This window comes from Salvelinus namaycush, chromosome 20 (assembly GCF_016432855.1).
Source record: "Salvelinus namaycush isolate Seneca chromosome 20, SaNama_1.0, whole genome shotgun sequence".
Taxonomy (NCBI): Eukaryota; Metazoa; Chordata; class Actinopteri; order Salmoniformes; family Salmonidae; genus Salvelinus; species Salvelinus namaycush.
The window spans coordinates 23,297,675-23,309,746 of NC_052326.1; the positions used below are offsets into that span (position 1 = coordinate 23,297,675).

General features: G+C 41.5%; 3 protein-coding genes and 1 pseudogene across 3 annotated transcripts; 2 read left to right on the forward strand and 2 right to left on the reverse strand.

The window, feature by feature from the left end:
- The first annotated feature begins 1,167 nt into the window (after nt 1-1,167).
- On the forward strand, nt 1,168-1,942 carry LOC120065530 (annotated as a pseudogene).
- Nucleotides 1,943-3,805: 1,863 nt separating this feature from the next.
- Nucleotides 3,806-4,398, reverse strand: LOC120064707 (transcription factor HES-5-like). Its single transcript, XM_039015325.1, has 2 exons — nt 4,348-4,398; nt 3,806-4,228 (listed from the first exon to the last, which is right to left on the reverse strand). The coding sequence occupies exons 1-2, from the start codon at nt 4,396-4,398 to the stop codon at nt 3,806-3,808; spliced, it is 474 nt and encodes a 157-aa protein (XP_038871253.1).
- A 1,821-nt stretch (nt 4,399-6,219) lies between these two features.
- Nucleotides 6,220-6,797, forward strand: LOC120064708 (transcription factor HES-5-like). The gene is made up of 2 exons (XM_039015326.1): nt 6,220-6,282; nt 6,396-6,797. The coding sequence occupies exons 1-2, from the start codon at nt 6,220-6,222 to the stop codon at nt 6,795-6,797; spliced, it is 465 nt and encodes a 154-aa protein (XP_038871254.1).
- Nucleotides 6,798-10,896: 4,099 nt separating this feature from the next.
- Nucleotides 10,897-11,474, reverse strand: LOC120064709 (transcription factor HES-5-like). Its single transcript, XM_039015328.1, has 2 exons — nt 11,412-11,474; nt 10,897-11,298 (listed from the first exon to the last, which is right to left on the reverse strand). Exons 1-2 carry the CDS (start codon nt 11,472-11,474, stop codon nt 10,897-10,899), a joined length of 465 nt encoding a protein of 154 aa, XP_038871256.1.
- Nucleotides 11,475-12,072: the final 598 nt, after the last annotated feature.

Consider the following 12,072-nt stretch of genomic DNA (forward strand, 5'->3'; position numbering starts at 1 on the left):
ATTATTTTAATGATGTTTCTATAACAGTGTATCAGAATATTGTGAGTTTAGGACCTGAATCAGCCAGTCCTGGTTTTTCCCTCCAGAATCCAGATGGTCGGTGATGTCAGGCTCTTTCTATAGACAACACAGAGCCAATGGCCGTCACTACTAGTCCACTGAGCAGCTTTAGTAGTACATTCATCACAGCACACAGGACTCAGTGTGGGAAACTCAGATCCGCTCTCTACTCACACTAACCAATAGCCCCAAGACAGAGAACACATCTGCTACCTCTGAACTCTCAACACTGAAGGAGAATTCCCTCCATTCTCTGAATACAGAAGTAGTGAAGGTGTGTAGATACAAAACTCTTTCTCTTCAAGAAGATCATCAATAATCAATCACTTCAATACTCATCAATTAGACTCCACTTAAATGTGCACGTTTTTTATAGTTTGTTACTCATTTCATGTCATATTGATCATACTGAGTGCAATAATTGGGAGGTTTTGTATTTGACACACATTTCTAAAAGGAATGAAGCAAATTTAGAGAAGGAGCCTAAGAGAGTACAATAAATAACCATCCTCAGCCAGTCAACAGTGATCCAAACAGGATCTTATTAGCAGCCCTACCTTGAAATTAAATTCTAGGAGAGCACAACACATTCATAACAGCAGAATCAAAGAGGTCAAACCCATCTTCTAGTGCTTAAATGTGACTGAACCTGTACTGTATCAAAAATAATGGTATTCAACAACAAACCCAACAATCAAAAGGACCTGTGTAGCACCAAGAGTTTTAATGTAGAGGATCTGTGTAAATTGTGATGATGAGCGTGTGTTCCGTCAGTGTCATTGATCCCAACATCAGGCAGCAGATCTGGGGGTCACCACTTTCCCAGAGTCACACAGCGCTCTGTGAGTTACTCTCCATCACCCCTCCACCTGTTCCCCTGAGACGTGACCATTGTACCCCAGCAATAAGAGCACTGAGCATGTGGCAGCTCCACATTCCTTATTGTCTTCCCAAGCTCACCCATTGGCTACGGACTGTGAGAAACTCCAACAAGCCCAAGACACACACTTTCATATGCAGATTTGGGACTATATATAGGAGAGATGAAGCCAGTAGAAATCAGATTAACTTTCTACACAGAGACCTCTACAGCACAGAGATCCAGCCATGGCACCTACAATCACTTCAGCCATGATCGATTAAGGAGCACCTGACTCTGACCGATAAGGTAAATTGAAGATTTAAATTCAAGGAAATTAAATAAATTGTAATGGTTTATTTGTTTCAATAATGTCATATTTCAGAATAAGGTTATTCATTATTATCTTCTTCTTGCAGCTAAGAAAGACAGAAAGACAGTGGAGAAGTTACGCAGAGATCGTATCAACAGCAGCATTGAGCAGCTCAAGTCTCTCCTGGGTCCAGAGATCCTCAACCAGCAGTCTGACTCCAAGCTGGAGAAAGCAGACATACTGGAGATGACAGTTTTCTTCCTGAGACAACAGCAACAGTACCAGCCAGTGAGCTCCTCCTCATGTTAAGCACCAGGGTTACTCCAGGTCACAGGAAGTTGGTGGCACCTTAATTGGGGAGGACGGGCTTGTGGTAATGGCTGGAGCGGAATAGGTGGAATGGTATCAAACTCATGGTTTCTATGTGTTTGATGCAGTTCAATTAGCGCCGTTCCAGCCATTATTATGAGCCGTCCTCCCCCCAGCAGCCTCCACTGCTCCAAGTGTGTCCAAGAGATTGTGCACTTCCTGTCCAAGGATGAGGTGAAGACACATCCCAGAGAAGACTGCTGAGCCACTTCCAGATACTTCAGCCATCCTCTGATAAGAACAGAAGGGAGAGTGACCTGTCTCAGCTGAGTCCCCCACCCCAGCACAGCATAAGCAAAGAGCAGAGTTCAGTCAACAGTGGTCTCTGGAGGCCCTGGTAAAGTCCTACAGACCGGAGCTCCACTCAAACAAACAAAATGGACCATGTTGGTCTAAGATTAATGTTGTGGACAGTAATGAGAATAGGAATATATATTCCTCATCTTCTTCTCATGCAGGAGGTTTTAAAAGTCTTGTTGTGACTGAGAACCTCTTTTTATTTTTTTTCTATGAAAATGATCCAGTCGATGAACACTCCATTTTAGAAGTGTTAATTGAAATAATAACCATTTATGTTTTATGAAACGTGTTGATTATGTTGATTATGTTTTAATTCATGATCAACAATAACTTGAATGGTCCTCCATGAGGATGTTTAACCCAAAATAGGTTTTATATCTGTTTGTGATTGTCTATATGTTACCACTACATTTTGTAGTGATAAGGTAATATTGAAAAGTTATTGAATATGTACCAGTCTGTTCAACTTCCTCCATGATTAGACTTTACCCAAACTGGGTAATATATCTGTGTCAGATCAAAATTATAGAATTTGCTTGATGTGAATGTTATTCAGATAATTTCAGCAATGAAGATATTGCATATAAATGTGTATTCTCTCACATAGACCCCTTGTTAATTTTAAACAATGATGTTGTCTTTTATAAAGACGGTAAATGTGTTTCCTATACTCTGTTAGAGTATTATAAGTCTTGGAGAATTGTCCAAGTTCTGTTTGTGATGTTAAATCACTATTATTTGTCTATTCACGTTGAGTCAATTTTAATAAACTAAAAAAGCAATCAAATTAATTGATTCTTCACTTTTTTCCTTTCCTTTATTATTTAATAATCTCCTCACTCAAGAACATTAATGGGCTAAATTTCACATTTAGATTGTGCGGATTAAGCCCAAAAAGTGAATGCCCACAGCTAAAAGTTTAGAACATTTTGAAAATACTTATCTGGTAGCGCCCCCTGGTGTGCGATTAGCTCTTGAATTGTCCATGGTGCTGAACTAGAATTGACCGCCACTGAACATTGCAGCACACGAAGCAAAGTCTTTCTAAACTAAGTTACTAATGCCATTGAGGGTTACATTGCTAGCTAAGACTGATAAATGTTAGCCTACTTAGATAAATATGTTGGAAGTCATTCCACAATTGGCTCAATGCACCATGAGTCAGTGTGATAAGAGGGAAATAGATACAAGACAGAACCAATAGAATTAGTAGAAAATAATCAGGAATGTTTAATAAGTGGTTTCAATTACAACATGAAGTGGTATCAATTACAACATGATGTGGTATCAATTACAACATGAAGTGGTATCAATTACAACATGATGTGGTATCAATTACAACATGAAGTGGTATCAATTACAACATGATGTGGTATCAATTACAACATGATGTGGTATCAATTACAACATGATGTGGTATCAATTACAACATGAAGTGGTATCAATTACAACATGAAGTGGTATCAATTACAACATGAAGTGGTATCAATTACAACATGATGTGGTATCAATTACAACATGAAGTGGTATCAATTACAACATGATGTGGTATCAATTACAACATGATGTGAAAAGAATCATTGCTGAACTTGAAAAGATAAGTAACATCATACAACAAAACAGAGTATAACGCCTTTACAAAAGGCAAAATAATTTGAGAAGCTTACTCCCTATAATAATACAACTGCTTTGCAGCAGTGTTCGTCATACACTGTAGACAATTTCTGGGTACATCAAAACAAGATATGTGCAAATGTTGAACAACTGACAATAAAAAGCCCATACTGAAAATAAGACAAATCAACGACAGCATTGGTTGTTGGGTTGAGAGGAGCAAATATGATCAAAAATGTTCGGGTACGCTTCCCTAGTCTTGTGATGCAGTGATCGTTGTCAGTAGGCTATTACCATGGCCTCCACAGAGAGCCTTGGGAACGCCGTGATGATGACCTTGATGTTGACCGCTTGGCTGCAGACCGCGCGTGCTGTTCACTTGACATGCTCCTGGACAGGGCTGTTTTCTGAAGCACGTAAAAGCGTTTGATCTCCTGTTGTTCTGCAGCCTGCAGAGGCTCGTGAAGGGACAGGTGGCGGAGGGTCTCCTGCAGACACTGGGAGCAGCCCTGGGAGTAGGTGGGCGAAACGCCCGCATTGGTCTCCCTCTGTAGGAAACTCACCGCCAACTCCAAAATATCCGCTTTCTCCAGTTTGGATAAGAGCTGCTGCTGCTGGCCACACATCTGTCCTCTGTGGAGAAGTGTTCTCAGTTGCTCAATGCTGCTGTTCATGCGGTCTCTCCGAATTTTCTCCACAACGAGCTTCTGTAACTAAAGGAAGGATAAAGAAAAAAATATTAGACTATTGTTCGTGATAATTAAACTGAAACTAAAAATATGAAAATAAAATGGTGCTGTGCTTGTCAAATGCCGAGCATTCGGCTACTTACCTTATTACTGGATGAACAAGTAAGCCTATTGCTTTCAGCAAAAGGAGCCATGGCCGTTAGAAACAGGCTGTTGGAAACAGGCGTTCCAACTTGGGACATTTAGAGTGGATATTCTTCAACGAGCTCTCATACAAAGCTATATGTAGGCTACAGCAGCCCAGCAACCCAATCTAAATAAGTTTGTGATGAGTCTGTGGAGTCTGTACTTATACTATGCGCATCCCTACCTAATTGCGTGGATTTTTAACACCTGAAACTTTCCCACACTCCACAGCCAACCATATAGCCGACGACCGCAATAAAATTTCAGCGACATATATTTGATGACATCCCCCATTTGCCATGTCCCACTAACACTGTTGGAAGGAACATACGTGTGTGAATGGGACATGCTGCCATCCAAAAGTGTGCCGGTTAATCACACCTACCTTGGCGCCTAACTACACTGCCCACGAGCCCACCATTTACCTTGAGCAAAATAGTCTGTCTCCGTTGACGGATCTTTGATGTCCACCACATGGTGAGATAGAGGGAAACAGGAGTAGCCGGGCACACGTTACCACAAACATCAAAGATGCATTTTGCACCCATGGTGCTTGTCAAATAACTCATAAAGCTAGATCCACGCGCTGCTCCACAGGAAATCGAATGTGTGGTTGCCTTTCACTTCCCACTTTCCGGTAGTAGTCTACATTCTGTGTTTACTGCAACGTCTGTCAGTAGATGCAGTTGCATACTTTAGCCCTCGAACTAATTTAATGTAAAGTTAAAATGAACTAATAATCTCTCTCCATCTCTCTTGCCTCCCCCTATCGCTCTGTCACACACACACACACACACACACACACACACACACACACACACACACACACACACACACACACACACACACACACACACACACACACACACACATACACACACACACACACACACACACACACACACACACACACACACACACACACACACACACACACACAGTTTAGTTATCTGGAGGGACAGATTGGACGTGTGCTTTCTCCATTGGGAGATCTGACCAATATGGTTTAGATGAATAATCCATTTGTCCTACATATTAATGATACGAACTGTTGCTGTAAGTGTGGGGGTCAGGATAACTGGGATGAAGCAAAGATCATGAAAGATAATACAAGACATCTATCTGTCTTTCTTTATCTAACATTATTTGCACATGTCCTTATGTCTTAGAGTGGAAAGTTGTCTTTAGTAGAGAGCATGGTGTTGTCAGTGGGACGTGAATGGGACATGCTGCCACCCAAAAGTGTGCCGGTTAATCACACCTACCTTGGCGCCTAACTACACTGAGAGATGGAGAGAGATTATTCGTTCATTTTAACTGTACTCATCAAGTTTGTAAACAAAACATCCATTGAATTATTCAAGTAATAGTCAGATTTTTTTCCCATCACTCATACAATTAATTTTTTATGTTAATAATCTCTTTAGTGTGATTATTCTCTGCCTATCTGCCATGTGAAGTGTGCAGTGTCTCATTTTGTATGCTTTTAAGGTCTCTTATCAAGTCTACGGTCTGACCGAGTCCCCATCTGCCTGATAAGGAATGTTCCCAGGTAATAAAAGTGTAACGACCTGCTCGTGTTCAGTCTGTGCCTTTAATATCTGCAGCACCGTTCCCTCTGTTGAGGCCAGTAAACCATGAGATAATGGATGCCTCTCCCATTGTTATGTCCGCCTCACCCACTGGCCTCTGAGTGTGGGAAAGCTAATCCAGCCAGGAACTCATGGCTTTGTAATGCTAATGGCCTCCTATAAATAGGGGAGTGGGCTCCTCTCTCAGCTCACAACCCTCTCGCCTTCCTCAGAGAAGCACACTCTCACTCTAACAGAATGGCTCCTACCTACACCAGAGACTCTGACAACACCATGCTCTCTATTAAAGACAAACATAAAGTAAGTATTGTTTATAACATATGTTTGTGTCATAGTTTACTATTGAATCCTTTTCTTCATGATTTGAACTTAAAGGACAGATAACTAACTGAATGTCCTCTTTTCTTCATCAGCTAAGGAAACCAGTTGTGGAGAAGATGCGTAGAGACCGCATCAACACCTGCATAGAGCAGCTCAAGACCCTGCTGGAGAGGGAGTTCCACAAACAGGACCCCAATGCCAAGCTGGAGAAGGCTGACATCCTGGAGATGACGGTGGGGTTCCTGAAGCAGCAGCTGCAGCCTCAGAGCCCAGTTCCTCAGAGGGCCCACAGTGAGGGCTACTCCCAGTGCTGGAGGGAGACACTGCACTTCCTGTCTTCCAGCTCCATGAAGGACATGATGCCCCAGAACCTCCAGAGAGCTGGCCAGGACATCTGTCTCTCCTCTCCACTCTCCTCCCAACACCAAAACCACAGCCAGGGTCCAGTGAAGCAGGCCACAAGTGGCCACGAACCAGTCTGGAGGCCTTGGTAGAACCACCGCATAGAGAGACTCTCTGTCTCAGAAACTGGATGGGTGTTTACCATCTTTCATCCTGTAGGAAATCTCTGTTTCTGATTGTACTATCTGCTTAGGTCCTTTATGAAGGATAGAAAACGTCATATGACAAGCGTTATAGTTTGTTGTCCCCTGTATGGAGCTGTCTGTAAAATAGACTACTATGAATCTGCTTTGTGAGTAGACGTAGGCAATACTTTTTCTGCTGCCTAAACTTCCTGCCATGTGGCATATGACTCTTATGGAGTCGACTCAGATATTGATGATGAATATAGAATCAATTGTATTCTAAATGCAAAATATTTATTGGAGATGAATTATCACGTTTAAGTGAAATCCTTTTATAAAGGAACAGATTGCACATGATGAGTCATCATGCATACTGGGGCGGCAGGTAGCCTAGCATTGGGCCGGTAACTGAAAGGTTGCTAGATCGAATCCCCAAGCTGACAAGGTGAAAATCTGTCGTTCTGCCCCTGAACAAAGCAGTTAACCCACTGTTCCTAGGCCGTCATTGTAAATAAGAATTTGTTCTTAACTTACTTGCCTAGTAAAATAAAAAAATACTGAAACATTTTGTTGTAAAGACATTGTATTTTCATATTGTTGACATACATGTCCTAAACTAAACTGTGTGGACCTGCATATGCATATTGGTAATATTGATTATTTTATCGCCACTGAAGTCTCAAGTCTCTCTCTCTCTTTCCCAATTTAATTCAAAGGGCTTAATTTGCATGGGATACATGGTTGCCTTTTCTTGTGGCAACAGGTCACACATATTGCTGCTGTGAAGGCTGTGAAGGCACATGTATTTCACCTTATAGATATGGGAGTTTATCAAAATTTGATTTGTTTTCAAATTCATTGTGGGTCTGTGTAATCTGAGGGAAATATGTGTCTCTTATATGGTAATACATTTGGCATGAGGTTAGGAAGTGCAGCTCAGTTTCCACCTTATTTTGTGGGCAGTGTGCACATAGCTTGTCTAATCTTGAGAGCCAGGTCTGTCTACAGCGGCTTCTCTCAATACAAGGCTATGCTCACTGAGTCTGAACATAGTCAAAGCTTTCCTTAATTTTGGGTCAGTCACAGTGATCAGGTATTCTCCCACTGTGTATTTACTCTCTGTTTAGACCCAAATAGCATTCCAGTGGTCTCTGTTATTTGGTTAATTCTTTCCAATGTGTCAAGTAAATATCTTTTACTTTTCTCATGATTTGTTTGGGTCTAATTGTGTTGCTGTCTGTCTCTCGTTCTCTCTCTGTCTGTCTGTCACACTCTGTCACACACAATTCATGTACTCTAAATCTCAGAATCTACTCTCTTCATAGGTCAAATGTCAATAATAGTTTTATTAAAGTTGCAGCCTTTAGTTTGTAGCTCTAATTAAGATATGTTTTATTATTTATTCAGTTGCATGTGTTGATAATATGTTGACGTTGTATGTACTGACACCCCAATAAGAGAACATTAAATGCATACTCATGTAATAATGTATGTATATAGTACAGGTACGATTAAAATGAGAACATGAGCATCGGCGCACACACACGTGTTTGTGCCATTGTGTGTGTGTCCAACGTGCCTGTCTTGGGCTTTCTATGTAAAGCCCCAGGCTAACGTTGGGCCGTCGGCTCTGTCAGCTCTGGTTTCATCAAACAGCTGGTGAGCCGGGCCGCTGCCTGACTGACTGTCGGGCTGTGTGACTGTGTGGCGTGTCTCTCCTCGGCTTTCCCACACTCCTGTTTCATTCTCCCCTTTCATCGCAGGGACAAAGGAAGTGTGCCGCGCTAAATTATCCTCTAGGCATGATGCTGAGAATCCTGATCCCCCCCCACCCACTCACAGCCTGGAGAAAAAAACTGCTTATTCATTTAATCATCACGTCCTTCTTCATTATTAAATACAAGTGATTATCGCTAACAGTCCCTCTGTATTTCTTAACAAGAAAAAAAATATATTGGTTGAACGCATTTCATAAATAATGTATGAAACTGGCATGCATTTAAATTTGGATAGTATTCAAACTAGTTTTGATTAACATTTAAATGTCTTTTCTCGTTAAAGTATATTCTACCCTGTGTGAAATTGCATTTATTTATCTGTTCTTTAATCTAATGGTGTGTACAAAATAAAGTCTGAATGCACTTATATTATATTAGAGAATTTATTGACTTAGTGACACAACAGTGCTGTGAGGGTTAAGCTTTGTTTTGAAGATGTGAGTGTTAGTATCTATATGACAGGATGGGCCTGTGCCTGTTGCAAGGCCTCGCTGTGTAGCGCCGTGGGAAACCTATCTTATCTGCCTGATGCAAGCAGGTGTCAGTCTGGAGGGTAAGTCTGCTCCCAGGTGATAGATTAGAGTCAACACACCTTAAGCAAACACACACACCGTCTCACACACACACCGTCTCACACACACACCGTCTCACACACACACACACACACACACACACACACACACACACACACACACACACACACACACACACACACACACACACACACACACACACACACACACACACACACACACACACACACACACACACAGACACACACACACACACACACACACCGGACACCAACCATGACACACATCCTCCTCTAAACTCACTGACTGCTGCTCCACCCACAGCCCATGCATGGTCTCTCTCTCACTCTCTGTCATGCACGCGCGCACGCACACACACTCAGTCACATTGACACTCACACACAAAGTCATTGATGTTATCTATTGTCCTAATCAGGGCTGTTATTGGTTGAGGAGTGTGGGAAAGCTGGGTGAGCTCCAGACTCATGCTACCAGATGCAGACCATGTGGTATACACACTAAGCCAATCCCTGATAATTGATTATTGACCTCTACAAAGTATCAATATGCCCTGTTCAAGACATGCAGTTCCACCACCAATACCAACACATATGTCTCAGCACAACATGTACTAATAAACATGTTATGATGCTTGTTTTCCTGTTTTTATTATTTGTATTATTCCATTGACTGTACATCACTTTCAATGTGATCTCTACTTAACAAAAACATGTTAATGTAAATGTCAAGATAAACCATGCAACATTTCCAGGTTGGTGTTGAGATGTGAGCTCACCAAATTAAGCAACTATATTTGGGCAGGCAGCTATTTTCAAAATGTATATTTGAAAATAAGTGCATCTCACAAGATAAACTATGCAATGCAGCAGTATCCAATAACGTCAATGTAACAGCTAGATAGAGAATTCCATTACAGTAATTGTGACCTTACAACTTAGGTTTACAGGCATTAGACTGTGATTTACTTTATATGATGTGGCCAGATGCCTGCTCTTCTACCTGTAGTATCTATCAGTACATCTGCCTGTTTGTGTTATCTGTTGTTCCCTGTTTATCTCCACTTCCGTTTATAAAATCGTTACTTTCCATCTACCCTGTACATTATGACTTTTTCTACATATCCCATCATCCCCTGGTTAACTACAGCTCCTTTAGAAACACACACACAGTATGGTTGCTTTCCAAAACATTTATTGGAATCCATTTTAGGTGTCTGTTCACTTTATCAAGTGAGAATGAAAGACACACAGTGTCAACAATACATTTCACAGCACAACAGTGCCTATGGTGGAACAACAACGTCCCAAAAAGCCTTTACAAAAGGCATATCAAAGCATGTGTAAATGTCCTTTAATAGGACAGTACATACAATAGAGTTAAAGCAAGATTTGAGTTAGCTAAGCAACCATACACGTTAAGATATAACCTTTACAAATCATATTCATAGAAAATGAAAGGACTAAAGAACACATTGGTGCATCAAGTGAGCACAAAATGCATACACACATAAACATACACGTAAAATATCAAACATATTCTTCATTATGAATTAATACAAATGTGTTTTCAGCTTCTTCTCTGAGAACAAATAATCACATCAGTAGAATTCCGTTCAAATATAACAAGAAAATAATATAATTTCAATATAACTTTTGGAAATGTATTTCCTACAGCAAGAAAGATGGTAAACACCCATCCAGTTTGTGAGATAGAGAGTCTCTCTATGCGGTGGTTCTACCAAGGCCTCCAGACTGATTTGTGGCCTGTGATGGCCTGCTTCACTGGACCCTGGCTGTGGTTTTGGTGTTGGGAGGAGAGTGGAGAGGAGAGACAGTTGTCCTGGCCAGCTCTCTGGAGGTTCTGGAGCATCATGTCCTTCATGGAGCTGGAAGACAGGAAGTGCAGTGTCTCCCTCCAGCACTGGGAGTAGCCCTCACTGTGGGCCCTCTGAGGAACTGGGCTCTGAGGCTGCAGCTGCTGCTTCAGGAACCCCACCGTCATCTCCAGGATGTCAGCCTTCTCCAGCTTGGCATTGGGGTCCTGTTTGTGGAACTCCCTCTCCAGCAGGGTCTTGAGCTGCTCTATGCAGGTGTTGATGCGGTCTCTACGCATCTTCTCCACAACTGGTTTCCTTAGCTGATGAAGAAAAGAGGGCATTCAGTTAGTTATCTGTCCTTTAAGTTCAAATCATGAAGAAAAGGATTCAATAGTAAACTATGACACAAACATATGTCATAAACAATACTTACTTTATGTTTGTCTTTAATAGAGAGCATGGTGTTGTCAGAGTCTCTGGTGTAGGTAGGAGCCATGTTAGAGTGAGAGTGTGCTTCTCTGAGGAAGGCGAGAGGGTTGTGAGCTGAGAGAGGAGCCCACTCCCCTATTTATAGGAGGCCATTAGCATTACAAAGCCATGTGTACCAGGCTGGATTAGCTTTCCCACACTCAGAGGCCAGTGGGCGAGGTGGACACAACAATGGGAGAGGCATCCATTATCTCATGGTTTACTGGCCTCAACAGAGGGAACGGTGCTGCAGATATCAGAGGAAGAGACTGAATACAAGCACATCGTTACACTTTTATTACCTGGGAACATTCCCTATCAGGCCTCTGCAGATTGGGACTGAGTCAGACTTGATAAGGAACCCTAAAGGCATATAGATACTGCACACTTCACATTGCAGAAATGAATGCTAACCTATTAAGGAGACAATGAATATAATCAGAAGACACAATGTTAATTAAAAATCAACATGAATTCAAATAAATCAAATTGAATGTACTGCAATACTGTGATAGTACTGTAAGTGTGCTGTATAAATTAAATAATTTCTCTCCCCTTACATCCGTAACTTATATACCCTTTACATCTTCTCTGTCTTTCACATGTACAGAAAGCATGAGAAAGGT

What these genes read in the sequence shown, in the direction of transcription:
- LOC120064707 (XM_039015325.1), bottom strand. Translation starts at nt 4,398, where the DNA reads ATGGCTCCTTTTGCTGAAAGCAATAGGCTTACTTGTTCATCCAGTAAT. An exon ending in CTTGTTCATCCAGTAATAAG is followed by an intron (nt 4,229 to 4,347) that starts GTAAGTAGCCGA and finishes TCCTTCCTTTAG; the next exon opens with TTACAGAAGCTCGTTGTGGA.
- LOC120064708 (XM_039015326.1), top strand. Translation starts at nt 6,220, where the DNA reads ATGGCTCCTACCTACACCAGAGACTCTGACAACACCATGCTCTCTATT. An exon ending in CTATTAAAGACAAACATAAA is followed by an intron (nt 6,283 to 6,395) that starts GTAAGTATTGTT and finishes TTTCTTCATCAG; the next exon opens with CTAAGGAAACCAGTTGTGGA.
- LOC120064709 (XM_039015328.1), bottom strand. Translation starts at nt 11,474, where the DNA reads ATGGCTCCTACCTACACCAGAGACTCTGACAACACCATGCTCTCTATT. An exon ending in CTATTAAAGACAAACATAAA is followed by an intron (nt 11,299 to 11,411) that starts GTAAGTATTGTT and finishes TTTCTTCATCAG; the next exon opens with CTAAGGAAACCAGTTGTGGA.